This window comes from Manis javanica, chromosome 5 (genome assembly GCF_040802235.1).
Source record: "Manis javanica isolate MJ-LG chromosome 5, MJ_LKY, whole genome shotgun sequence".
NCBI lineage: Eukaryota > Metazoa > Chordata > Mammalia > Pholidota > Manidae > Manis > Manis javanica.
In genome coordinates, this window is record NC_133160.1 from 42,189,591 (window position 1) to 42,213,852 (window position 24,262).

Here is a 24,262-nt window from a genome sequence, read left to right on the forward strand (position 1 = left end):
GCCTCTCCCAGCCTGGTTCCTCTGTCCTAGGAAATCACTCATGTCCTGGAAGCAGGTAGCACCATCCCTTTTAACAGATGATGCTGCGAGGGAGTCAGGTTACAGTGTCTTTGATCCTATTGCCACAGGCTGATGACATCAGGGATACTAATGGCTTAATTATTATCTTTGAAACCACAATAAATGGCTTGTAGAGGCAGGCAGGTTTACCCTTGAAATTTATTCCAGCTAAGACCAAAATGATTAAATGCATCCTACTTCCTGCCCGGCATACAAATACATGAATCTAAAACAGACCCCCTAACTCAGAAGCAGAAAAGAAAAGCTTGCACATGAGTGTATCCCTGTTATTCCAGCATACCTCACAGGTAGATTATTCCCTGATACACTAAAGGAACAACCGTGTGTCTTTAAATTGTCACTTCTAAGATAATATATGGAAATTTTGCCTGAGGCTAGAAAGGAACTATTCTGTGAGTGAGGCTGAGAGTCCGGCACCCTCCACCTGTCTCATTACCTGGTTATCATTTTAGACTTGATGTAAATCAGTTGTTTAGTTCTTGGGGGAAAATCGGAGTTTGAATCTCACCCTGGGTTGCTGGCTCAGTCTGATAACTGCAAACAGCCATGGGCAACCCAAGCTGTCTTGCTTTGTTGTGCTACAGATTGTAGGGAAGTGTGGCTCCTAGAATCACAGAAGAGCTAAGTGTTGTTTGCAGAGAACAAAGGCTTCGGAATGGCTCAGGAGTGGGTGAGGTGGGCTTGGAGCCAGGCGTCGTGAGTGCTAGGTCGGTGACATCCCACTGTCCCTGCTAGCCTCCCTTCCAACAGCTAATCCCCCACCCCTTCCAAATCGCTAATTCCAGAGGAACATCCATCCACGCATTCATATTTTATTAACAAGTTTTTATTGAGCCCTCCATTGATAAAGCACATTGAAAGGGGCTGATTCTATGGGGAGGAAGGTGACATACTTAGATTTACGTGCAAAGGAAAGCATATTATAAGTCTCTAGGCCAGTTTATAAGACTCCACCTGATCTGATGTCTCCATCCAGCTTTAACAAACTTTATCAGTTGGGGTGTGAAAAAATGTGTAGCATTGGTCTCTGGTTCTACATGCAAAGGACCTTCTGAGACCAGGCTAACCTTGTAGCATGTTCTGATACGTTGTGGCTGGGTAATATCCTCTATTACATTTGTTTACTCAAAGAAATGACATCCTCTCTTCCCAGGCCTCCTCCTGTTGACAGAGTTGCTGAAGGCACATATAAACAATTAAGCTCCTCTGCTGCTGGAGCAGCATCTGTTCAAAGGAGTTGTCAAGGCTTCCACTTCCCTAGTGAAATCATATTTACTTTATTCATCTAAATAATGTGGCTTGTTTACCTTCTGTATAAAATTATCTTGTGCTGTTTCTTGTTGATTGATTTTTATGAGATAACATATTTTCTGTGCATCCATATGTCACTCTGCTAGAAATGGAATGGCTTCTTAATAAATAGCTTCAATTTTTATATCCTTTTATAATTTTGGAGTCATTGGGTTTAGTCACAAAGTTCAACTCCTCATCCCCATTGTCTGCACTGTCCAACCATGCCCCACCAAAATTAAAAGGAAAAGAATGATGAAAATAAATAAAAGCAATCATCGAAAATAAAAAACCAAAGTCACATACTCCATATTTCATTCCCAACATGTTGTTTCCTGTTTGGGTAATTAGAGCTATTGGAATCCATTGAAAAAGGCTATACATTTTTTAAAAGACTGTTTTTTTGAGGCAATTTTAACTTTACAACACTTACCAGAGAAAGGTACAGAGATTTCTCATATATCCCTGCCCTCAAATGGGCACATCGTCCCGCATTATCAACATCATTCACCAGAATGGTACCGTTTTTAAATCAAGGATGAATACCTTGACACATCATAATCACCCCAAATTCATAGTTTACCTTAGGGCTTGTGTGTAAATTCTATGATTTGGACAAAAGTATAATGACATACATCCATCATTATGATACCACACAAAGTATTTTGACTGCTTCCCAAATCCTCTCTGCTCCCCCTGTTCATCCCTCCCTTCCTCTACCCCTGGCAAACACTGAGCTTTCTATTGTATGTATCAATTTTCCTTTTCAAAAATGTCAGATAGTTGGAATAATATAGTATGTAGCCTTGTCAGATTGGCTTTTTTCACTTAGAACTATGCATGTAAGTTTCCTTCATGTCTTTTCATGGTTTGATAGCTCATTTATTTTTAATGCTGAATAATATTCCATTATCTGGAGGTACCATAGTGTATTTACCCATTCACTCAATGAAGGCACCTTGGTTACTTCCAAGTATTGGCAATTATGAATAAAGATGCTATAATCTTTTATGTGCAGCTTTTTATGTGGACATGAGTTTTAAACTCATTTTGGGTAAATACCAAGAAGTGTGATTGCTGGATTGTATGGCAAGAATATTTTAGTTTTGTAAGAAAGTATCTGTCTTCCAAAGTGGCTGTGCAATTTTGCATTTCCACCAACAATGAATTAGAGCTCCTGTTGCTCCACACCCTCACCAGCATTTGGTGTTGTCAGTGTTCCAGATTTTGGCCATTCTAATTGATGTATAGTACTATCTCATTTTTGTTTTAATTTGCAATTCCTAATGATGTGTGATGTGAACGAGCTCTTCCTTTGCTTATCTGACAATTGCATGTTCTCATTGCTGAGGTCTCTGTTAAGGTCTTTGGCCCATTTTTTAATTGACTCATTATTTTCTGGCTGTTGTGTTTTAAGAGTTCTTTGTGTATTTTGGAGAGCAGTCTTTTATGTCTTTTGCAAATATTTTCTTCTAGTCTGTGGCATGTCTTCTACTTCTCTTGATATTATCTTTCATACAGCAGAAGTTTTTAATTTTTATGGATCCAACTTATCAATTATTTCTTTCATGGATTGTGTCTTTGATGTTGTATCTACAAAGGCATCACTAAACCCATGGCCATGTAGAATTTCTCCTATGTTTTCTCCTAGGAGTTGTATAGTTTTGTGTTTTACGTTTATGTCACTGATCCCTTTTGAGTTCATTGTTGTGGAGAGTGTAAGGTCTCATCTAGATTTGTTTTTCTTTTTTTGAATGTGGATGTCCAGTTGTTGAGCGAATATCTTGTTCAACATTGTTGAAGAAAACATCTTTGCTCCATTTTTTACCTTTGCTCCCCTGTCAAAGATTATTCACTAAATTTATGTGGGTATATTTCTGGGCTCTCTATATTCTGCTTTATTAATCTATTAGTCCATTCTTTCACCAGTACCGTACAGCTTTAATTACTATAGCTTTACAATAAGTCTTGAAGGCTGGTAGTGTCAGTCCTCCAACTTAGTTCTTCTCCATCAATATTGTGCTCTCAATTCTGGGTCTTTTGCCTCTGCATGTACACCATAGAATCAGTTTGTCAATATCTACAAAGCAACTTACTGGGATTTTGATTGGGACCTCCCTGAATCTATAGGTCGAGTTGAGAAGAACTGACAGCTTGACAATATTGAGTCTTTCTATCCATGAACATGGAATATCTCTCCATTTATTTACATTTTTGATCTTGCTTGTCAGTGTTTTGTAGTTTTCCTCATATAAATCTTGTGCATATTTTATTAGATTTAACTAAAATACTTCATTTTGGGGGGTGTTAATGTAAATGTTAGTGTGTTTTTCATTTCAAAGTCCAGGAGCTTATTGTTTGTATAGGTTATATTTTCAAACTATTCAGTATTCTCACAGTTGGATGCTCAGAAATACGTGAGCAAATATCACTGAATGTGCCCACAGCTGGGTCTTGTGCTCAGTTTCATCATTACTTCATTATTTCATTGTGCTCAAGTTCATTATTAGGTGGGTGGGACCAGAATGGTTAAGCTGAACTTAAAGCAGTTGCATTTGAAGGAAAGATATATTGCATCAAGAGCATACACCATGATGTATGTGATGTCCCTACCATGATTCGTAACTTCAATCTAATGATCACCAAACTGGATAACTGCCAATTGAAGGACATTCTGCAAAATAACTGGCTTGTACTCTTCAAAAGAATTGAGGTTGTGAAAGCCAAAGACAAATGACTAAGAAACTCTTCCAAATTAGAACAGAAATGGCAACTGCATGCCACATGTGATCCTGGATTGAACTTTGGGTCATATTTTCTGTCTTTTTTTTTACTATAAAGGATATTAAGACAATTGGCAAAATATAAATGATGTTATAAGTTAGAAAATAGTATGTCATGCTAGTTTTCTGATTATGATACTTCTACTATCTTGTTCTTAGGAAATACAAACACCACCTGTGACTAACATCCAAAAAGTTCAGCAAAATTCATATGTGTATATAGAAAAAATGATAAAGAAAATATGGTAAAATATTAATGAGTAAGGACTCTGCCTTATTCTTGAAACTTTTCTGAGTCTGAAATTATTTCAAAAATAAAAGACTACCTCAAAATAGGAGAATATTGACTCATAACTAACATTCAGGTCTTTCCCCCTATGAAACTGAAAGAGGTTAAATTTTCTTAACAACCATAGTTTGTCCCACCTTTATAGAGGCAGAGTCCCATAGACATTCTAACCCCTTCCCGACATTCCTATAAATTCTGAGGGTAGAAGCTGGATCCTCATTTCTTCTGGATCCAGTTTTCTGTTTCCAGTAAAACTTTCCAGTTCACAAATTATGTCTTCATCCCACACATGCAGTGGTATCTCAGGTGTGAAACTCAGCCACTACCTTGATTTTCCATACCAACTAAACCCTAACTGCTTGTCCAAAGCATTTCTAACTGTAATGTATTTTACTGAAGATGTCAGGGATGCAGAGAGAGGGTTTATGTTTCAAAACATGAACAACTGTAAAGTAAACACCAAGCATGCTTTGAGGAATCCTTTGGCCACCTCATCACTGGAGCAGAAGCTGTGGTGTCATGTCAGATCACACCTCTTACCAGCTTCTCTCCCCTTTCTTTTTTCTGTGCCTTAGTTTCCTTAGCATCCCCTCCTCTCATGGGGAAGACAAATTCTTCCCAGGCAGAGCATATATTTTTGTTCTTTAGGCACCCATGGGCTTAAGGCCTTACCAACCACCACAATTCTCCCAAATGAAGATAATTCCCTCCCCAAGAGGAGCTTGGGTGGAAGCTAAGATGTCACAAACACTGTAAAGCAAGACTTTGTGCTAGATACTTTTTATGGCATTTGCAGGGAGAAGATGCTGAGATGCTAAGAAATACACTTGTTTTTATTTTACAAAATGAAATTACTTTTATTGTAAATGTCCATTTTTTTTCTTTTAATTTTTTTATTTTGGTATCATTAATCTACATGAAGAACATCATGTTTACTAGGCTCCCCCCTTCACCAAGTCCCCCCAACATACCCCTTCACAGTCACTGTCCATCAGCATAGTAAGATGCTGTAAAATCACTACTTGTCTGCTCTGTGTTGCACAGGCCTCCCCGTGCCCACCCACCCCCGACACTATACATGCTAATCATAATGCCCCCTTTCTTTTTCCCCACCCTTGTCCCTCCCTTCCCACCCATCCTCCCCAGTCCCTTTCCCTTTGGTAACTATTAGTCCATTCTTGGGTTCTGTGATTCTGCTGCTGTTTTGTTCCTTCAGTTTTCCTTTGTTCTTATACTCCACATATGAGTGAAATCATTTGGTACTTGTCTTTCTCCGCCTGGCTTATTTCACTGAGCATAATACCCTCTAGCTCCATCCATGTTGTTGCAAATGGTCAGATCTGTTTTTTCTTATGGCTGAGTAATATTCCATTGTGTATGAAAAGATGCTCCACATCACTTGTCATCAGAGAAATGCAAATTAAAACCACAATGAGATATCACCTCACACCAATAAGGATTGCCATCATCGAAAAGACAAACAACAACAAATGTTGGCGAGGTTGTGGAGAAAGGGGAACCCTCCTATACTGCTGGTGGGAATGTAAATTAGTTCAACCATTGTGGAAAGCAGTATGGAGGTTCCTCAAAATGCTTAAAATAGAAATACCATTTGACCCAGGAATTCCACTTCAAGGAATTTACCCTAAGAATGCAGCACTCCAGTTTGAAAAAGACAGGTGCGCCCCTATGTTTATCGCTGCACTATTTACAATAGCCAAGATATGGAAGCAACCTAAGTGTCCATCAGTAAATGAATGGATAAAGAAGATGTAAATGTCCATTTTTAAGAGTTTACAAAGCTCACTGGAGGAAACAATAGAGAGGTGAACACCAGAAAATTGAATCTTAACTTTCACCACTTATTATTAACATTTAAGTGAAATTAGCTGAACATCCTTCCAAGTGAGAAACTTAGCTTGCACATGTTGTTTTTTTGTTTTTTTTTTTTTTGCAAAAACAACATACTGTGAAGTCTGTCTGTGGCAGTGAGGAGAAATGCAGCATTATTTTTACAACCACTTACTCCTTGAAAGTGTAATAAGCTTTCTTTCCTCTAAACTCCCATTCCTCCTTTACAACATTTTCAATGCTCTTGTAACTTCATCCCAGTGAGACTGACAATGAAATTCCAATATTTAATTCACCCTTGATATCACTGTTCTCAGACATACGAAGCTAGATAAACAAACAAATGTATGTCAAACGTGAATTCCTTTCCTCCAACTTTATTATCTCTGTGGAATTTAATATGGCACCTATAAAACCCCATTAACAAATCATATTCGATATTGTCTTAGCCAACCAAGAGCAGATTTCTTATGGATTATTCCAGGTTTTGAAGAAACAGCTTGCTTGTGAAGAAAATAAATGTCACAGTTTAGGCATCCACTTTTCATGCCTTCTTCATCATCCAGAGATTACCTCAATGTCAGCTGATGCTTGATAGCGATTAATCTCCCTTGTCTTCCACAACTGTTCTCAAGAGCTTGGGCCCAACTACAGACAGAAATAACAGATAGTCTTACCATGTCTGTAATCAACTGGATGTTTTTCTTGTAATACCTGAGGGTATTTGTACTTTCAGTTCAATCCCATTAGTTTCTATGGGTTCAAACCCTCTTAACATGTGTCTTTTGCCAAGCACTTATTACAGTTCTAGACTGATTCGCGCTAGAAGACAAAATATGCATTACTCATTGGTTTGCAAATTGAGTTTTGTTTGGCCAGCACATCTCTCAATTTTTTTGTCTTAAGCAGGGGGTATGTACTCTCCAGTTTACCATAAACCCCACCATGCCCTATTGTCCTATGCCTGACTTATATACTTACATTTCCTGCTTGACCCCCAAAGCATTAAATGTTGTACTAAGGATACCAAACCCTGAGAGGTTTATCCATTAACATTGAGACACACAGATACTCAGCAAGTCTTTCCAGAATCTAAAAACTCCTGATATTTTAATTTATTCAACAGATATTTATGAAGTATGTACTCTGCACCAGAAACTTGTAAGCAAAACAAACATTGTTCTTGTGGATATTGCAGTCCAGTTGTTCCCAGATAAGTCTCCAGAGAGAGTGTTCATTTCAGCATATGAGGATAATTTTGAAAGAAGAAAATTTAAGCAATATTTCAGGAGCTCAATATATTTTAAGCTTAATATTCTTCTGATCCCTAATACCACATACAAAACCAGCCTGTTATGATTCTTCCCATAAGGAAGAAGCATTTCCTTACTATAAAGTGTACATGGTCCACTTGGCCTCAGTGGATCTGCTGGGATTGACTGGAGATATTCAGTCAGTTGGCTGACAATGAGAACAAGAAAAGACAGATGATCAGAGCATTTAATTACTCACTGCCAGCCTTTAATAATAAACCACAAGTATGAAATGAAAATGTGAAGTTCTAATCTGAAAAGTCTGGAGCAAGGGAGGTTCAGGGTTTCTGGATTAAGAGTGGGCTAGCACAGACTCAGAGACTCCAAGAATGAACTAGTGGTTACCAAAGGGGAGGGGTGTGGGACGGTGGGTGGGGAGGGAGGGAGAAGGGGAATGAGGGGTATTATATTTAGTACACATGGTGTGGGGGATCATGGGGAGCACAGTGTATCACAGAGAAGGGACAGCAACTTGCTGCACTGATGGACAGTGACTGCATTGGGGTGTGGATGGGGACTTGATAATATGGGTAAATGTAGTAACCACATTGTTTTTTCATGTGAAACCTTCATAAGAGTGTATATCAATCATACCTTAATAAAAAAAAAAAGAGTAGGCTAACAATTGCCTGGATAAAAGGCACATCCTCTCTGTACTATGGAAGCTGGTTGGTTCCTGCCCATCCCATGGAGGGGGTGTCACCCAAAGTGGACTTGAGAGTGTGGGCTGTCCCCTCATCATCATGGGCTGTCAATCAAACTATCCCCACCCTTGTCCTGGATGGCAGCTGTGGCTTCTTAGCTGTTACATAAGTCTGCCTGGAAAACAAGTTTTCGATTTCATGATGAGAATATTTAAAGTTGAAAACTTTCACGTTTTTGTTTTGTTAATTAAGAAACAAAATCATGCTGGAAAATGTGCTTCTCCCTTCTTTTGCTCTGAAGTTGACATTCAGACCTGATTGTAAGCTTCAGAATCCTGGCTGAGATCAGCTTGCCTTGCACACAATCTAGGGAAACCAGTAATAGTCTCAGCAGGGTCAGTAACGTGCAGGGCCCTGACTGACCCAGAGGAAGACAAGTCCTATGTAGGAAAGAAATTTTAGGGAGAGTGAAAAATAGGAGAAAGCATGTGCTTCAAAGTCAGCCAGACCTGGGTTCAAATGAACTTCTCCAAAGCTCTGTCTCCTCATACTTAAAATGGAAACAATAAAACCCCTTGCAGCACTGTAAATGGGATCAGTAAATGGGATAATGTTTTTGAAGAGCTGGTATATTGGGGCAAGGTGAATTTACAAATGGATACCTTCTTTGAGCTGTTTTTTTCCTGGGAACTGGCAACACCCTGGTTCTGGCTTCACACTAAGGATGGCTTCCTTCATGTGTCCATCTCACAGACCTGAAACTGTTGGGATTCATGTCCAGCCTTTGGGGGCGGGGGATGGCAATTGGAATGTTCCCAAGCATCAGCTCGTGCATGAGGCATCTTCAGGGAGGGCCTCCTGGTGTGCACTAAGTGAGGCCGGTTGACTTTATCGATGGCCCAGCTGCCTGCCTTCCTGTATTTTCCTGGAGCTTTGGTGTCCTCCCTCCTCTGACTCTGGGCTGAACTCTGACTTGCTTTGGCCAAAAGAATATGTGCCAGTTCCCAGCCTGCAGCTCAAGGGGCCTTGCACATCCCCATTTAATCACTGCACTGTTGGATTTACTTTTGGAACCTTCCTCATCTTTGAGAATAAAGTGATGCAAGGCTGTTGGAGGATGAGGGGCCACGTGGAGGAGAACTGATGTGTCTCGGCTAGCAGCCAACCAACACTCAGAAGCAGAGCCAACCAGACACACCATAGCTAATTACAAATGCATCAAGTAGCACAGTCAAGAACTGAACAATCACCCAAGACTAGATTGTTGACCCAGGAAATTGTGAGCGAAATAAGTGGTTGCTGTCTGAAGCTACTAAGATTTGTGGTGGTTTGAAACTCATGTTACCAGGTAATCCGTGTCTGATACCTCAACTGAGCAGTTCTCCCCAATGCTAGAGAGCCTTGATGAGGACCTGGGACTCCTCAGCCATCAGAGCGGCAACCTCCTCCTGAGTTTGCCTATTGCTCCTGTGTTCAGCCACTGATCAGATTCTCTGAGCTTCTTTGTGACTCACCTGAGAGCCTGTCAGCAGAGACAATTAACACTGGTCCTGGCAAGACATGAGACCAATGAAGACTCTTGTGCAGGAGGAGAGGTGCTCTTTATTATTCCCCACACCCATTTCCTGTCCATCTCTCTTTCCAAAATGAGACAGGAAGAAGGGAGAAGACTCAGATAACTGAGATGTGTGATGCTGGATCCAGATGTTAAAAAGGAGGAACTTTGGTTGGGGGAAAGATGCAAGTCAGTACAGGTGAGCATTTAGAACCTCTAGCAAGAGATTGCTCAGGCCGAGGTTAATTGCAATACAGGCAGGTTGATCTATGCCTTTGGTGCCCTCTTTTCTGCCTCTCTTAATTCTCCTCTCTTCCATTCTGGCCCGGGAAACCTCCAGCTCATCAACAAGTCTCAGTTGAGACATTTAGTTGGCCATGGCTCGGGAAGTTACCCATGTCAGAGATAACTGTATTTTCATGAGACTAAGCATTCAATACACAAAATTAAATTAAATTTGGGATGCAGCTGAACACAAACTTTTTGAGAGAAAGAGAGTTCTTTTAATGCTGTCTAAATCATACTCCCATAGAAGATCTCAGCTTGTCCCTTCTTCTTTTTCTCCTTTTCTCCTTTCCCTACTTTTCCTCGCTTAATTTTCACCCACAATCTCTATTTCTATCTTTCTTTGTTTCTGTAATGTCATGTTTCTCCCAAATGCACAATATAATTTTCTTGTTTGTGCTTCCTCATTGGTCTGTAATATCTGTAAGGCAGAGCCTGGACGCTCCCAGTTTCCTTTCTTTCCCATCCTTACTGCAGAGTTCAGTCCCCCACCCATAAGAGTTGGCATGCGATTCAGGGAAATCAAGAATAGTCTCAGGAAATGTTAGTAAAATGCAGAGCCTATCCCCCTGTGAAATTCAGGGCCCAAACTGAATTAACAAGCAATTATCAGCTGAGCCAGTTTTCAATCCTTAATATATTGTTTTGTTTACCAGTTTTTATTCCTTAAACCTCTGTACATCAGTTCCTCTTGATAATAAACTTATAAAAATATTTATATGTAGAATGGCATCCAGCATTCTTCCAAACTAGACTCCCAACCAAGCCTGACTAAGCACCATTGAAAGCCAGCACAATACACAAATGCAAAGAAAACAGCCAAAAGAAAAGGAATAGGTCTAAACCAGAGGGACTCAACTGTTTGGGGCTCTGGGCGCATTAGAGAATCTGTAAGAAGCAGTTGGCTTTCCTGAGAACCAGTAAATCCACAGCAGCACAAAATTTGGGGTGGGGCCATGTTCCTAGACTTCCTGGAGCCTCCGTGGATAACCCAAGTGAAAAGAACTCTGGCCTGCAGGAAAACAGGCAGTGGGCTCCATGAGGATTGAACATGACTTTTTTTTTTTTTTGAACATTACTTCTTATCTATTGTAATTGGTTACTAGTTCCCCAGGGGCCCTCCTATTGAAGACAGGGAACATGTAGGTTCATAGAGGAGCTTCAGCTGGGAACCATAGTTATCAGTGGAAAAAGGAAACAAGAAGGATGGAAGAAAGGCAATTAGAAGTGTTGCTGGGATCCATACAGTTTTGCAGAATAATGAGAATTTCTAAAAACTCTGCAAGTCTGAGTTAGCAACGTCATTATACTATCACCCAGCCTGAACCTTCAAGCTGATAATTTACTGTGAATTCTTCTTTCATTTGTTTTCTCCTACCTTCTGGAACCAAGTGTATTTTGCCTTAAGAGAAAAAGGTGATGGTATAAAAGAAAGGTGTGTGTGTGTTTGTGTGTGTGTGCAAATGAAGAAAACATTTGAAAATACACTAAATGCTGATGAGCGGTTTTTTACTGGGACACTCAGGTGAGTGGGGATCTAAGAAATTTTTTTAATGTCTTTTCTGTTTGTAAGATTACCATTGTACTTTAAGATGGAGGCCTACCTGAGCATTACATCACTGAGGTCTGTGTGGGCAGCAAGTACCTTATACTGCTGTAAGTTTCACAGCATCTGTCTTTCTCTGCCTGTGGCAGCCTCTGCTTGCACAGGCACCTCCTCAGACAGCCATTTCTCGGATACTAGGAAGACAGTGGATTTGGGGTCTACACTCCAAAAGCTAAAGGCAAAAAGGGCTAAGAAAAATAATGAACGCCTGTGGGGTAGTCTTCTGTTAGGGCTTTAATCAGTCAATCTACCTGTTTACTGCCATACGATCAATTAATTCCATTTCGTTCATAGTCCAGATAGTGCATCTAATCAAAGAATCCCAGGTTGTGGCTACCAAGGACACAACAAAGGAAATGTCACTCAATAGCTTGGTTGTTCTTGAATCACACACATCTTCGTTAGGATTCTACACTGCAATCTCTTAGATTCATTGCCATAGTTACAAAGGTGGATGGGAAATAGACTGAGCCCAGAGTGAAAGAGGGTGGTGGGAAAGGTCTTGGATTTACAGTCAGGAAACCCTGGATTTCTGCTGAGAGATCCCTCTCAACTGGGCAAGCCACATCCCTTCTAGATTCTCAATGTCTTTCTCATTTTATAAAATGAGCCACCCCAGCTAGGTGTGCAATTTAGTCGCCTTCAGGTAACGCAACCATGTGAAGTGACCTCAATATATGACAAGAGGAAGTAGTGACACCTTTGGCTTGAAATTAGTAAATATATGACCCTCCCAAAGATATTCAAATTTAATTTTTAAAATATTTTTACATTTTTTAGCTTTCAATTTGTAAATAACTTTAGACTGTTTTTTAAAAGTTGCAAATATAGCACACAGGTACACCCATGTTCATTGCAGCATTCTTCACAATAACCAGAAGGTAGAAGCAACCCAAGCATCCATCAACAGATGGATAAACAAAAAGTAGTATATATGTGCAATGGAATATTATTCATCCTTAAAAAGGAAGGAAATTCTGACACATGCTACAAATGGAAGGCATTATGTTGAGTGAAATAAAGCCAGTCATGAAAAGACAAATATTGTACGATTCCACTTATATGTGTTACCTATTTTTATATTATGTAAATTTTACCAAAATTAAAAAAAAATTTTTTAATGGCTCAGAAACAGCTGTGAGATTAAAGATGGCAGCATGAGAGGTGAGAAAGAGGCTGTCTTCTAAAATCACATATAATATGAAAATATAATTAATACAACTAATCCTGAAAGAGCAACAGGAAAGAAGACTGTGCCAGACTGCATACACTTGGAGAGAAAAACAGACCTCACAGAACAGGGTAACTTACCAAAGCCGTGATCTGGCGGGACCCAAGCTCTTCCCCCACCGTAGCTCACTGGCAGGAGGAAAAGAAACAGATCAGGGAGGGAGTGGAGACCTGGGGTTAATAAACACTTAACCCTGGAGATCTGCTCTGGGAGCACGAACCTACATTGCATGATGCTCTGGTCATTAGTGGGGTTGGAAAGCTAAGACAGATGGAATACCTGAAGAGACTGAGATTTCAGCTGCTTGTGGAAAACAGGGATCCACATCCAGTTGATTTGGGTGGGCAGTCTGAGAGACTTCCTGAAAGTGAGAGGGCTGCTAAAGGGGCAAGGATTACACAGACTTTACTGCTCAGGAGAAAGGACAGATAGGCAAAATTGTCTGGGCTCACTCTGCCCAGCAGGTTGGGAACTTTCAGGAGCTACAGGAGCTCCCTCCCCATGGCTGGATACACAGCTCTAAGGCTCCCCACCATGATATGCAGCCTGCTGTGCCTTCCTCCTGGCCAGCTCACACCTGGCTCACAAACCAGCAGCCCCTGCCCTGCCCTCCTGTCAGGCCAGCCAGAGGGGAGCCCTGCCTACAGAAACTACAAATGCAAAGCAAAGAAGCTTACACCTTTGTGTTTGGCCCACTGGTTCTGGCAGTGGAGACAGGCATAGCAGCCAGGAAGCAGGAAACAGCTCTTTCCTCCCCCCAGGCACCAGCACCTCTCCACTGTGACACCTGACATCACTCCAGGGGCAGAGCAGCTCCAGAGAGTAGAGCTTCTGGGCACTAGAGGGTGCCCCTTACAAATATGAAACGTCAAAGGAACCTGGTTCAAACAAAAATCCCTCAAACACTTGAAAAAGGATCAAGTGAAACTGAACTTGTCAATCTTCCTGAAAGAGATTTTCAAAAAAAAAAAATCATAAACATGCTCATGGAGGTATAGAAAATGCTCAAGAACTCAGGAATGAATTCCAGTCAGAAATCCAATCATTATGGAATACAATGGAAGGTTTTTAAAAGCAGACTAGATACAGTGGAGAAGACAATAAATGAAATAGAGATTAGAGAAGAGGAATACAAAGAAGCTGAGGCACAGAGAGAAAAAAGGATCTCTAGGAATGAAGGAATATTGAGAGAACTGTGTGACCAATCCAAATGGAACAATATTCATATTATAGGGGTACCAGAAGAAGAAGAAGAGAGAAAAAGGGTTAAAAAGTGTCTTTGAGGAGGTTATTGTTGAAAACTTCTACAGTCTGGGGAAGGAGATAGTCTCTCAGGCCATGGTGGTGCACAGATCTTCCAACACAAGTGACCCAAGGAAGACAACACTAAGACATATAATAATTAAAATGGCAAAGATCAAAGATAAATGCAGACTATTAAAAGAAGCCAGAGAGAGAAAAAAGATCACATACAAAGGAAAACCCATAAGGTTATCACCAGATTTCTCAGCAGAAACCTTATAAGATAGAAGGGCATGATATATTTAATGCAATAATGCAGAAGGGCCCTGAATCAAGAATACTCTATGCAGCAAGATTATCATTTAAATTTAAATGAGGGATTATACAATTTCCAGATAAGCAAAACTGAGAGAATTTACCTCACACAAACTGTCTCTACACTGTATTTTGGAGGGACTGCTGTAGATGGAAGTGTTCCTAAAGAAAAATAGCTGACACCAGAAGTAATAAAGCCACAGTAAAGAGAGTAAAACAGCTAATTACTAAGCAAATGCAAAATTAAATCAACTACCACCAAAGTCAGTCAAGGGATAGACACAGAGTACAGGATATGGTACATAATATATAAAGAATGGAGGAGGAAGAAAAAGGAGGAGAAAAAAAGAACCTTTAGATTGCATTTGAAATAGCATAGTGAGTTAAGTTAGACTCTTAAATAGTAAGGAAGTTAACCTTCAACCTTTGATAACCATGAATCTAAAGCCTGCAATGGCAATAAGTATATACCTAAATATAAATGAACTGAATGCACCAATCAAAAGACATACAGTCACTAAATGGATAAAAAAACAAGACCCATCTATATGCTGCCTACAAGAGACTCACTTTAAACCCAAAGACATACACAGACTAAAAGTCAAGGAATGGAAAAAGATATTTCATGCAAACAATAGGGAGAAAAAAGCTGGAGTTGCAATAGTTGTATCAGACAAAATAGACTTCAAAATGAAGAAAGTCACACGAGACAAAGAAGGATATTACATAATGATTAAGGGTCAATCCAACAAGAGGATATAATCATTATAAATATCTATGCACCTGATCAAAGAAGGTGGTGTGAGAGGTGAGACAGAGGCTTCCTCCTAAAACCGCATATAATATGAAAGTATAATTAATACAACTAATCCTGAAAGAGCAACAGGAAAGAGGTCTGTGCCAGACTGCATACACCTGGAGAAAGGAGCAGGCCTCTCAGAACAGGGTAACCTACCAAAGCTGTGGCCCGGCGGGACCCAAGCCCTTCCCCCACCCCAGCTCACAGGCAAGAGAAAGAGAAATGAAGCAGGGAGGGAGTGGAGGCCTGGGACTGCTGAATACCTAACTCCCGAGATCTGCTCTGACCACTACATTTCATGGTGCTTTCATGGAACTCTCATGATTAGGGTGTTGGAAACCTAAAACAAGCAGAATTGCTGGAGAGACTGAGATTCCAGCCACTTGTGGAAAGCAGGGATCCATATCCAGCTTCTCTGGGACAAAATAAAAGCAGGCAGTCTGAGAGACTTCCTAACAAGGAAGCCCTTAGCAAGAGGGCTGCTAAAGGGGAAAGGATTGCACAGAGCTTATTGTTCAGGAGAAAGGACAAGTAGGCAAAAGTGTCTGGGTGCACTCTGCCCAGCAGGTTGGGAGCTTTCACGATCTTCATGGGCTCTAGGTCCCTGGCTGGCTACACTGCTCCAAGGACCCCCTCCATGATACGCAGCCTACTGCGCCTTTCTCCCAGCCAGCCCCACCTGGTGCACAAACTGGCAAACCTAGCCTGACATTAGGCCAGCCAGAGGGAAGATCTGTCTACAGCAACTACAAACACAAAGCATAGAGGCTTATACCTGTGTGCATGGCCCACTGGTTCAGGCAGTGGAGACAGGAATAGCAGCCAGGAAGCAGGAAACAGCCCTTTCCTTCCCCCAGGCACCAATACCACTCCCTTGTGACACCCAATATTGCTTCAGGAGCTGAGCAGCTCCAGAGAGTAGAGCTTCTGGGCACTAGAGGGTGCCATATACAAATATGAAATGCCAAAGGAACCTGGTTCAGAGTAAAATTATTAATACAACTCCTGAGAAAGATTTAAATGACATCGACCTCATGAATCTTCCTGAAAGGGAGTTCAAAATAAAAATCATTAACATGCACATGGAGGTACGGGTGGATATTCAAGAAATCAGGAATGAATTCTGGTTGGAGATCCAATCATTGAAGAGCACAATGGAGGGTATCAAAAGCAATATGAAATAGAAACTAGAGAAGACGAATACAAAGAAGTTGAGGCACAGAGAGAAAAAAAGGATCTCTAAGAATGAAAGAATATTGAGAGAACTGTGTGACCAATCCAAATGGAACAATATTCGCATTATAGGGGTACCAGAAGAAGAAGAAGAGAGAAAAAGGGATAGAAAGTGTATTTGAGGAGATAATTGCTGACAACTTCTCCAATCTGGGGAAGGAGATAGTCTCCCAGGCCATGGGTGCACAGATCTCCCCACACAAGGGAAACAAGGAAGGCAACACCAAGACATATAGTAATTAAAATGGCAAAGATCAAGGATAAGGACAGACTATTAAAAGCAGCCAGAGAGAGAAATAAGATCACATACAAAGGAAAGCTCATCAGGCTATCATCAGACTTCACAACAGAAACCTTAAAGGCTAGAAGGGAGTGGCATGGTGTATTTAATGCAATGAAGCAGAAGGACCTTGATCCAAGATTACTTTATCCACAACATTATCATTTAAATTTGAAGGAGGGATTAAACAATTTCCAGATAAGCAAAAGCTCAGAGAATTTACCACCCAAAAACCATCTCTACAGTATATTTTGGAGGGACTGCTATAGGTGGAAGTGTTCCTAAAGTTTAATAGCTGTCACCACAGGTAATAAACTACAGTAAAGAAAGTACAGCAGCTAATTATTAAGCAAATACAAAATTAACTATCCCCAAAGTCAATCAATGGATAGACAAAGAGTACACAATATGATACCTAATATATAAAGAATGGACGAGGAAGAAAAAAGAAGAGGAAAAAAAGAACCTTTAGATTGTGTTTGTAATAGCATATTAAGTGAGTTAAGTTAGACTCTTAGATAGTAAGGAAGTTAACCTTCAACCTTTGGTAACCACAAATCTAAAGCCTGCAATGGCAATAAGTACATACCTATCAATAATCACCCTAAATGTAAATGGACTGAATGTGCCAATCAAAAGACATACAGTCACTGAATGGATAAAACAAGACCATATAAACTCAAAGACATACACAGACTAAAATTGAAGGGATGGAAAAAGATGTTTCATGCAACTAATAGGGAGAAAAAAGCAGGAGTTGCAGTATTTGTATAGGACAAAATAGACTTCAAAACAAAGAAAGTCACAAGAGACAAAGAAAGACATTACATAATAATAAAGAGGTCAATCCAAAAGAGGATATAACCATTATAAATATCTGTGCACCCAACACAGGAGCACCTACATATATGAAAAAAATACTACCAGAATTAAAAGGGGAAATAGAATGCAATGTATTCATTCTAGGAGACGTCAAAACTCCACTTGCTCTGAAGGACAGATCAACCACAGAAAATAAATAAGGAGACAGAGTCACTGAACAACACATTAGAACAGATGGACCTAACAGACATCTTCAGAACTCTACACCTAAAAGCAGCAGAATACACATTCTTCTCAAATGCACATGGAACATTTTCAAGAATAGATTATATACTAGAATACAAAAAGGGCCTCAGTAAATTCAAAAAGATTGAAATTGTACCAGCCAGTTTCTCAGACCACAAAGGTATGAAACTAGAAATAAATTATGCAAAGAAAATGAAAAATCCCACTAACAAATGGAGGCTTCACAACATACTCCCAAATAGCCGATGAATCAATGACCAAATAAAAGCAGAGATCAAGCAATATATGGAGACAAATGACAGCAATAATTCAACACCACAAAATCTGTGGGACACAGTGAAGGCCATGATAAGAGGAAAGTATATTGCGATACAGGCCTACCTCAGGAAAGAAGAACAATCCCGTATGAACAGTCTAAACTCACAATTAACAAAACTAGAAAAAGAAGAACAAACGAGTCCCAAAGTCAGTAGAAGGAGGGACATCATAAAGATTAGAGCAGAAAGAAATAAAATCGAGAAGAATAAAACAATAGAAAGAATCAATGAAAGCAAGAGGCAGTTCTTCGAGAACATAAACAAAACAGACAAACCCCTACCCAGACTTATCAAGAAAAAAAGGGAGTCTACAAACATAAACAGAATCAGAAATGAGAAAGGAAAAATCATTACGGACACCACAAAAATACAAAGAATTATTAGAAAATACTATGGAAAATTATATGACAACAAACTGGATAACCTAGAAGAAATGGACAACTTCCTAGAAAAATACAACTTTCCAAGGCTGACCCAAAAAGAAACAGAAAATATGAACAGACCAATTACCAGCAATGAAATTGAACTTTTAATCAAAAACCTACCTAAGAAAATAACTCCTAGACCATAACTCCTATGTATATATGGGGGCATACCTTCAGCGCTCAGGCAGGCATTTTACTACTCTGCCTTGGCCTTCACTTCTTGTTTTCAGAGAGTCTTAATGTCCATGAGAAGTGGCCTTTTGGGGCCTTAGGTTTTTCCTGGTTATGCAGACAGCTCTGCAAATGTGTATGGCCCTTTAAATTTCTAGGAATGTATTAGAGTTTCACAGAGTTCTCCATGGACATCTCATTTCCAAGATGTTCAAGACTTTTTTTTGCCTCATTTGGTATCACTATCTCAGGAAGCTACAATGTTAAGCAATTGCCACAGATTGTTTCTGACAAACTCTCTAGGGATAGGGCTTTTTCCCAATGAGCAAACTCTGAGTCAGAGTAAATAACAACAACTCCTATGAATAGGACTTTTCCCAGTAGCTTCTAGACAATTATTTGGGGATGAGGCTTTTCGAATAGCTCTAAGCTGAGTCTGCACCCTCTAGTGTCTTTTAGGCTGCTGTTTTTCATAGCTACTGAGATTGCAAGGCTGTTGGTTTTCAAAGATACTGCAGAGCTAAAGAGGAATGGATGGCAAGAGGGCAAGTTAAAGCACCACAAAGATTACTGTTATTACTGAGATTCAACTGTTTTTCTTAGAAAAATACTGCACAGGTTGCTGCAAGCCTTTTGTTAATTTATAGTGTTTTGATAAAGTTGATTTGGCAAATTTTTTCAGTTTCCAGTTGCTTTTATCTAATAATGGATTTGGGGAAGTTTTTATTCCATCGTTACTGAACTCCTTCACTACTACCACCCCTCAAACACACAGCCTTATTTCTAAAGGAAAACAAGTTTATAAAGGTTAAATAAATCACAATATATCTCATATAATGGAATACTGTACCATTATAAAGGAGGCAGAAATTTGAAACATGATGATATATAAGTGACAAAAAATTTGCATAATAATATGTATTCTGTGTGTGTGTGTGTGTGCATGTGAGCACACCTATGTGTGTATAAACAGAGGAGAAAATACAACTAATTTATGTTACTGTTAAGGAAATAGTAGCTTGTTCTTGGGAGTGGGTGGGCCTAGAGCAAAAAAAGACAAACTTCTAAATCCAATACTGCCCAAAAAAAACTATGAATGATTTTTTTTTACTTTATTGTTTGTGTATTCCTCTATTTTCCAAATTTTACATAGTCCTTTTATATTAATAATAATGATAAATGTTACTTAAGTAATATTTGGGCCATACTGAGACCCTATTTGACCTAAAAATCTCAAATTCGTCCTTACTTTCAAAACATTTCATACTCCCTTCCTTTTTTTTCCAAACCCTGGTTGACAACACACATACCTAAAAATTTCAATAACAAATACTTTGAGTGGTAAAACACTTGATTGGATTATGAATCCCCTTGAAAATCTGATATAAACCATGTCTCATCTCTCCAGTAAAATGAACATATATACATGATTTTGCCTATAATTGTCAAGGATCAGATTAAGAACTGCAAACAACATATCTTCATAAATATGAAGACATGGGGAAAAAAGGCAGAAATCTGAGAATTTTTAGTTTCCATCTTTCTACAGAAGAAGAGAGAATGAGCCCCAGAGGGGCAGAGGTTTGCCCAAGGTTAGGTGGTAACAGACATGAGCCACATCCAGGTATCTTGACTCCTAGATCAAGACTCTTCCCACCAAGCTACCTTGAATCACACAGCAGCTGACAGTCCTCCTTAGGTTCTCCCGAGCTCTTGCAGGCCCTAAGCCCCACAGCTGTCATTACTGTGGCTTCTCCAACTAGCTTTGACACTCATACCTAATTCCAGATCCTTAGGATAGGAAGATAGAGGAAGACCTGGCTCTTTATCCAACAGGTACTTACTAGACTTAGGTGGCTGCTCTGTGCCCAACATGGCAAGAAGGCTTAAAGGGGTCATGAAGAAAGACCAAGATACAGGGCAGACAGTCCAGCTGTGAAGCTAGGACTAGCTCACAACACAGCTCTGGAGTAACTAGACATGGAGTATAAATATGAGTTCAAGATAAGAGAATGGAAACTATATGAATATAAATGGAGGGCTCCATAGAGGAAAGAGGAGATCAAAAGGTGGATAGAAACTAAAGAAATGGAGGAAAGAATAGAAGAGATCTGGGGAGGGGAGGGGAGTGCAGTACATAAGAAAAAGTAGAGAAAAGGGAAGAACAGCAATAGGAAGTAGGAGGGCCAAGTCTGATAAGAAGTTGCCGGTGGTTTCTCACATATAACCCGTCCTGTGGAGCCCTGGCATGCTGCCCCAGCTTTGGTGTCCTGGTCCTGGAGCCTTCCCAAGAAGCTAACTGTTCTGTGTCTGACTCTCCACAGCTCCCCTTCACTGAAGGCCTGTACCACTTTTATCACAACGGCCTTGCAAAGGCTAAGAGAAGACGCAGCCTGCACCACAAGCAGCAGCTGGAGAGAGACCCCAGGGTGAGTTTTCCTGTGAACCTGCTTTCCAACCTCTGCTTGCCTCAGGTGGGCCCACCAAGGCAGTATAGAAGCAGGCGGGCAGGGAACTTTGAAGTAAAGGCACTCAATGATAGGGAAAATGGATCCTTGGCAGAGTGACATGGCGACTCTCCACTCTACCATAATAAATAAATCCTTGATAAGTTGGGGGTTGGAAGGAATAAAAAGGGATATCACCCCTTTACTGGCTTTCTTCTCCTGCATTATTGTATGAGAATTTCTGGTTACCTGCGAACATGTTTTGGCCTGTGAGGGATGGGAAGACAACAAGCAGTTTAATGAGTCATTTTATGGAGGGTTTCTACTGGTGAATCCACATGCTCTGAAGAGGTTGCCATGCCCCATACTGTGAATAGAAAAATGACTGGGCCAGCAAGTGATCAGCTCACAATAGGCAGTGGGCTTCTCAGTATCAATGTATGGTTGCAGCCACAGGGGCATGTCAGCCCCTCTTCTCACCTTTTGTTTACTCACAGTGGCCTAATTTACCCCGTGCCTCAACTGTCTTCTTGATGTTCATGACCCCATTTTTTACCTACAATCTTTACTTTGCTCATGAACTCCAGGTCTCATTTCCTACTTCCCCAGCAGCTTAATTCAGCTTCCCCACAACCAAACTTACCATCTGCGCCTCAGCAGCTCCTTTGCCAGCATTTCCACTTACTGTTTTTCAAAATCAGAACTTTGGCCATCACTGAATCCTCTCTTCAAATCTTTTCCGCCATCCCCATATACCTATACCCTCCTCATTCAACTGTGTAGATCCTGATTTCTCTTATGCAGTTCACTAAGAGGGAAATTAATAATCCTGGCAACTTGCTGTCTTTACATTAAAGGTTGCATGACCTCTTCCACAGCAAAAGGGGGAAAAACAGATATTAAAGAAGGTCAGACATTTGAGTTAGGCACTTACACATGAGACTCCTTTTAAGCTGATAGAATCTGGAAACTCACTCTTGTGCAACCTCTCATGTGAACATTTGACTGGGTTTAATTTGGCTTTAATTAGGAATGCAAATGAAACAGACTCCCCAAGCAGATCACCAACTGACAGGCCATAGGCAATTTTCCTTTAACTCCTCAACCCAGGGGATCCCCCATTCCCTAGAGAGGAAATTCTGCTCTGAGAAGCCAATGTATCTTTGCCTTCACAGTAAGATCCACACTGCCTCTGCTGCTAGCCCATGCCAACCTTTCTTAAAGAGTCTGTTGTAGATGCAGGCACCACTACCTTTCTCTGTCATAACAGCCTCGACACTGCGTACCTGTGCAGGGCCCAGAGATGCGCTTGGGAAGCCTATGGACAGGAATTCTTCCTGTGACATCTGTGGGGTCCATGGTAGGCACCAGTAGACAAAGACCACTCTGGTACACTGTGACACCATTTTTCCCTGTACTCATCCCTAGCCCATGATCTTATGTTTTATGACCAATTGTTTTCCTTTTATTTAAGTATTTGCTTAAAAGTTCCATTGGTTTAAAAAAAAAAAGTTCCATTGGTTTCTTCTTTTCCATGATTAAGGACGTTGCCTCAAGATCATTCAGGAAGAAACACGCAAGATAAATTAAGGCAAAAAAACAAGATGCTGTAAAGGCTTGGGCTGGGAAAGAGAACTGAGGAACAGTGTAACTAAGAAGCCGTCCTTTTGTTCAGAGGACTCCTTGGGCCCATTAGGCTAAGAGGTTCTTATTCTTGCTCTTACTTGAAATGATCTTTGAAATTCTGATTCTTGAAGTGTAGAGTAATATTTCTAAAAGAGAAGAAAATAAGACAAGTTGGATAATAAAGGAGAGTTTCATCATTTGTCTTTCACCTCAAAATATTTACTTAACCAACAGGGGCCCCCATTCCTCCTTCATTGCCCTTTATAAGGATCCCAGTAGCCATCTATCTCTACTTGGTGGGGGTGACCCTCCATCCTGCCTGCGAAGAGCAACAGAAGTTAGCAGGGAAACTGAATATCGTAAGTCCCCTGTACTTTTTCTCTGTCTTCTCATCAAGGTTAAATGTCAGGGCTGTTGTCAATAGTAAAGTCATTCTAGGGAAAGAAATGGAGTATACAATCTCATAATTCTTTGAAAAAAGAAAAAACTACTAATGATGACTGCCTTCTTCCAAAATATTAGATTAAGCCCTGAGTGTTTACTGCGTGATGTCCTTGTGGTCATCTAATTTTGGCATCAGCTGATAATAAATAGGGGGTGACTATTCTTAAACCAAAAGCATTGGCCATGAACAGTGCAAGAATAGCAACATAAGGATTCTGCCCTATGGGTTTGCAAACCTTAAACAAAAAGGCAAATATCTTGAGAGTTAGGTACCTCAATTTTTGAGCCCCCAAGCACATTTGAACAACTTGCAAAATGAAAAGAACAGAGAGGAAAGAAGGACCAGGTAGCTAGAAAGGAATATCAATCCAGGCTTTTATCTCTTCCATACATGTTACTTATATTTTATGAACCAAGTTCTTAAGAGCCAGTTATTTTCTCATTCTCTGCAACATGATGTCTGCCCACCTATCTACTTTAATCATGTCTGTAGCCCCAGCTTCTGGCCTCCTTCTGTCTCTGCTCTACTCCCCAGCCTCTCTCACTCACTGTCATATGGCTTGTGAAGGGGAATACAAAGCCAAAGAAACCACCAAGATCTGCTGTCAACCCAGGGAAAAAAAACAGAGGACCAAGCTTACTATTGGTTTTGTTCTGGTTTCAGAACAATTTCGAGGTTTTTTTGTCCCTCATTTACTAATTTTTACGTTTAAGGAAACATGAAAGACTACAAAAGAATAACACATGCTTTTTGTCCAGGCCAATAAAGCACTGCTTTCAATGTGTTTATATTTGTTCATTGATATGCAGAGCCATAGCTGAGAAAACAGATTCTGCTGCAGGCTGTTCTAAAGGTTCTCTTGCCTTTCTGTTTCTTTCTGCTAAAAAGATTAGCAGAATGCTGAGGAGCATCATTTAGATGCTAAAACGAAAAATTGTGTCTTGTGTATTTCTGGATATCTTTGAA

The 24,262-nt window shown here is 40.2% G+C and overlaps 1 protein-coding gene across 2 annotated transcripts in view; it reads left to right on the plus strand.

Annotated features, from left to right (window-relative positions):
* The window catches only part of PCSK2 (proprotein convertase subtilisin/kexin type 2), a 270,812-nt gene that overhangs the window by 14,218 nt on the left and 232,332 nt on the right, over positions 1-24,262 (plus strand). For both annotated transcript variants that reach the window (XM_073236951.1, XM_037022502.2), the window contains exon 2: positions 21,103-21,207. In XM_073236951.1, the coding sequence (XP_073093052.1) occupies positions 21,103-21,207 (105 nt within the window). The remainder of the gene's footprint in view (positions 1-21,102; positions 21,208-24,262) is intronic.